General features: G+C 37.0%; 1 protein-coding gene across 1 annotated transcript; it reads left to right on the forward strand.

Moving 5' to 3' along the window:
- Nucleotides 1–522: 522 nt before the first annotated feature.
- Nucleotides 523–4,697, forward strand: LOC129882681 (LRR receptor-like serine/threonine-protein kinase RGI2). The gene is made up of 2 exons (XM_055957085.1): nucleotides 523–3,871; nucleotides 3,962–4,697. Exons 1-2 carry the CDS (start codon nucleotides 958–960, stop codon nucleotides 4,468–4,470), a joined length of 3,423 nt encoding a protein of 1,140 aa, XP_055813060.1. The 5' UTR covers nucleotides 523–957; the 3' UTR covers nucleotides 4,471–4,697.
- Nucleotides 4,698–5,171: the final 474 nt, after the last annotated feature.

Raw genomic sequence — 5,171 nt, forward strand, 5'->3', positions numbered from 1 at the left:
TATTGTCAAATGGATATTTAGGTTCAACATAGTACCTTTCGTTTAAGATGTTGTATCCACATTTGGCACTGCGCTTAACCAATCATCTTCATGTTCTTTTAGGGGTCATTTGTAGGGCATAAAAGAATAATGTTGAATATAGTGTATTAACAATATTTGTATTAGTTATGATGAGATTATTTGTTATGCAATATTCAGTTTGGTGTATTAAAAATAACATGTAATTCATAATTTCTAAAAAAGAAATATTCGTTTACAAAAATACTCACCACAATATGATGGAAAAAGTTTTGATTGAGAATAGTGTCTTTAACCATACTAATGCATGCATTAGAAACCATTACATTACTAATATCATGAATTTTCATATATTAGTTATACACATTTTAATACCAAACATAGTATAGTTAAACGTACATTGAAAAAAATGTACCAAACAACGTACAAGTAACATAAAAAGCTTATAGTATATGCATTTTTTTTTCCTAATATACTTTACCAAATGACCCCTTCAATCTTTCTGCATAGACAATGCCTCGTTTTCGAAAATGTTAATGAGAGAAAAGAGAAATGAGTTCCAGCAATTTAATTAACTGCATATCATATACTGAGTTCCATGACAAGTGTTTGTTTGAAATAAAATTGAAGAAGCATGAATAGAGTAGAGGGGCAATGAGCTCAGTTACCAAAGCAAGACCAACAATGAGTTTTGAGGAAAACAATGCAGTAACACATGGTGGCATCTACTAATAATAATGCAGCAGAGAACCCCGAGGTGAAAGATGGTGGAGTTGTTTGTGGCCATTTCAAATCTTTAATAACTAAATATTATTGCCTCTCTCTTTTGTCTCTTCCTTTCTTGCTTCCCTGCAAAGCTAGATTCTGCGTTTAAGCAAATTAGCATATATAAACAACTCCCCAATGCATTTCACCTAAGAAGATTGAATTTGGAAGTTGATGCCATTGCAAATGCCCATGTCGAGGCAATTCTTGAACCCCGCAAATCATCCCTATCTTCTTGCCTTCCTAACCTTTCTTCTATTACATAACTTTGCTCTTCCCTCAAATGAAGTTGATGTGCTGTTTTCTTGGCTTCATTCCACTACATCACCAATTCCTGAAACATTCTCAAACTGGAATCCTTCAGACCCCAATCCTTGTAAATGGTCTCATATACTTTGTTCTTCTCATCTTTTTGTTACAGAAATTGATATTCAGTCCATTCAGCTTGCTCTTCCTTTTCCTTCCAATCTTTCCTCTCTACAATCCTTGCAAAAACTGACCATTTCTGGTGCTAATCTCACTGGAACCATCCCACAGGATATTGGAGATTGTATTTCACTTATAACACTTGATGTTAGTTCAAATGGTCTTGTTGGAGGCATACCGAAAACTATTGGTAAGCTTAGAAATCTTCAAGATTTGATTTTGAACTCCAATCAACTAACAGGGGAAATCCCAGCAGAGGTAGGCAATTGCATTAACCTGAAAAATCTTATTATCTTCGACAATACGCTTAGTGGGAATCTTCCTTCTGAACTGGGAAAACTTGGAGTTTTAGAAGCTTTAAGAGCAGGAGGAAACAAAGATATTAGTGGGAAAATCCCAGATGAGCTTGGGAATTGCCAGAACTTGATAGTGTTGGGACTTGCTGATACTAAAATTTCAGGTTCTCTTCCACCATCACTGGGTAACTTGGGAAAGCTTCAGGTATTATCTATTTATACTACAATGCTTTCTGGCAAAATACCCTCAGAAATAGGCAACTGCTCAGAGCTAGTGGACTTGTATTTATACCAAAATAGTCTGTCAGGTTCATTGCCAGCAGAGCTGGGAAAGCTTCAAAAAGTGGAAAAAATGCTGCTTTGGCAAAATAATCTTGATGGACTAATTCCTGATGAAATTGGGAATTGCAAAAGTTTGGTCATTCTTGATCTTTCTTTGAATTTTTTAAGCGGGAGCATCCCTTGGTCATTCGGGAACCTTACCAATCTCCAAGAGTTGATGATTAGTAACAACAATATTTCTGGTTCAATCCCATATGTTCTTTCTAATGCAACAAACCTGTTACAGTTTCAGATGGACACTAATCAAATTTCAGGCTCAATTCCTCCGGAAATGGGGCAATTGAAGGAGCTAAATGTATTCTTTGCTTGGCAGAACAAGCTTGAAGGAAGCATTCCTCCTGCATTGGCTGGTTGCAGAAGCCTCCAAGCTCTGGATTTATCACACAATTCTCTCACTGGTAGCTTACCTCCTGACCTTTTTCAGTTAACTAATTTAACCAAGCTTCTGTTGATTTCCAATGATATTTCTGGTTTTATCCCACCTGAGATAGGTAATTGTAGCTCTCTTATTCGTATACGACTTATTGGTAATAAACTTAGCGGACAAATTCCAAGAGAGATAGGATTTCTAGACAACCTTAGTTTTCTTGACCTCTCCGAGAACCACCTTAAAGGATCCATTCCTGATGAGATTGGCAATTGCAAGGCATTGCAAATGCTCAATCTATCTAATAACACTTTAAGTGGGAATTTACCTAGGTCTCTTTCTTTTCTCAATAGGCTAGAGATTTTGGATGTTTCCTTGAATCAGTTTAACGGTCAGATTCCAGCTAGCTATGGTCAACTTGCTTCCCTTAACCGACTTGTTCTTAGTAAGAATGCCTTCTCTGGATCGATTCCCACAACTCTGGGCAATTGCTCAAGCCTTCAATTGCTTGATCTAAGCAGCAATGAGCTCTCAGGGAACATGCCAGTGGAATTGTTTGACATTCAGACACTTGACATTGCCTTGAATTTAAGCTGGAACCTCTTGAGTGGGGTAGTCCCACCACAGATATCTGCCTTAAACAAACTTTCGGTACTAGATCTTTCCCACAACCAGCTTGGAGGAGACCTGTTGTCTCTTTCGAGGCTTGAAAATCTGGTTTCCTTGAATGTTTCGTTCAACAATTTCACCGGCTACCTCCCTGATAATAAGTTGTTCAGGCAATTATCAGCAGCAGAGCTGGCTGGCAACAAAGGTTTGTGCTCATTGGGACATGATTCTTGTTTCTTGAGCAATGTTGAAGGTGGGGGAATGATGAGTAATAGCAATGTAAGACGGTCATGGAGGCTGAGATTGGCAATTGCACTCCTTTCTGTGGTGACGATAGCCTTGGCACTCGTTGGGATGCTGGCAGTTTACAGAGTGAGAAAAATGAGCAGAGAAGATAATGATTCTGAATTGGGTGGAGGGGATTCATCAGCTTGGAAGTTTACTCCATTCCAGAAGTTGAATTTTTCTGTTGAACAAATTTTGAGATGCCTAGTGGAATCCAATGTTATTGGAAAGGGATGCTCCGGGGTTGTTTATCGTGCAGAACTAGAAAACGGTGAAGCAATCGCAGTCAAGAAGCTATGGCCAACCACATTGGCAACTGGATACAACTGCCAAAATTCTAAGGCAGGAATTAGTGGAGGAGTTCGCGATTCTTTCTCAACTGAGGTAAAAACCCTTGGCTCCATCCGTCACAAGAACATCGTTAAGTTCTTAGGTTGCTGCTGGAATCAAAACACTAGGTTGCTCATGTATGACTACATGCCTAATGGAAGCCTAGGTAGCCTTCTACATGAACGAAGTGATGGATGTTTGGAGTGGGAATTGAGATACAAGATTGTCCTAGGTGCAGCTCAAGGGCTTGCTTATTTACACCATGATTGTACACCTCCAATTGTTCATAGGGACATCAAGGCTAACAACATTCTCATCGGCCTTGACTTTGAGCCTTACATTGCAGATTTTGGTATAGCCAAACTTGTCGATGATGGAGATTTTGCTCGATCCTCCAATACAGTAGCTGGCTCCTACGGATACATAGCACCAGGTTTGTCACAAGTCGCAGTGCCATTTTCAAACATTACAATATGATTAGATATTATATAATTAATGCATATATATGTAATATCTTGTGCAGAGTATGGATACATGATGAAGATAACAGAGAAAAGTGATGTTTATAGCTTTGGAGTAGTTGTGCTGGAGGTGTTAACAGGAAAGCAGCCAATTGATCCAACAATACCAGATGGAGTACACATTGTGGACTGGGTAAGGCAGAAAAGAGGCAATGATGAAGTCTTGGATGTGAGCTTATGTGCTCGGCCCGAATCAGAAATTGAGGAGATGATGCAAACCATAGGAGTAGCTATGCTATGTGTTAATCCATCACCAGATGATAGACCAACCATGAAAGATGTTGCAGCAATGCTGAAAGAGATAAGACATGAGAGAGAAGAGTACCAGAAAGTTGATATGCTCCTTAAAGATGGAGGAGTGTCATTAAGAAATGACAATAAGAGTAGTAGTGATGGAGGGCCATCTTCAAAGATGCATAGCTTCTACTTGCAAAGCAATAATACAAGCTTTTCTGCATCTTCATTGTTACATTCTTCTTCCTCCAACACCAAGAATATTGACTTCAAATAGATATCTGACTCATTAGTTTTCGAGTCACTAGACCAAGAAGCTAACTTTTGTTTCTTTCTTATAGTTAAGATTTTTTTGTTTTTTCTTTCCCTAGCTAGTTACTTTTCTGCTTGAATTTGTGGTCTTTACTAATGACCAGAAATTTGTAAAAAGAAGTCTAGAACCATCTCCATTCTTATATTTAATAAGACATCTTCAATGTTATTATTCTGCAATTTGTACTAACTTTAGAGCAGGCCATCTTGACCATAAGACTACTAAAGCAATCGTTTGGAGCTCCAAATTTTTTAGGATCCCCAATTTTTTTTATATATATAGTATTTGTTTACTTTATTTAATGTGGAGATCATTGTAATAATTGAGAAATTAAATAGTATTTAATTAATTATAGCATCTTTTTTTACGTGGCTACCTATTTTGTTAACTTATTTATATTTTGGTGATTATCATTAACCACATTACAATTCTTACATTTACCTTTTTTATTCCCCAATCAATTTTTATTATCTCATTATTGAATATTCTAACATCTACCAAACAGTCAAACCTTTTGCATTATGCAAAATCTATTGTTTTGTATTTATAAAAAGATCAAATTTATTTTTTGATGTATTCTTTAAATTTTAAGCACTGCAACGAATTCATGCTAGTATCATTATATAAACTTTTTAAAATTTTGAGTCAGCTTCTATTATTCTAAC

This window comes from Solanum dulcamara, chromosome 3 (assembly GCF_947179165.1).
Source record: "Solanum dulcamara chromosome 3, daSolDulc1.2, whole genome shotgun sequence".
Taxonomy (NCBI): Eukaryota; Viridiplantae; Streptophyta; class Magnoliopsida; order Solanales; family Solanaceae; genus Solanum; species Solanum dulcamara.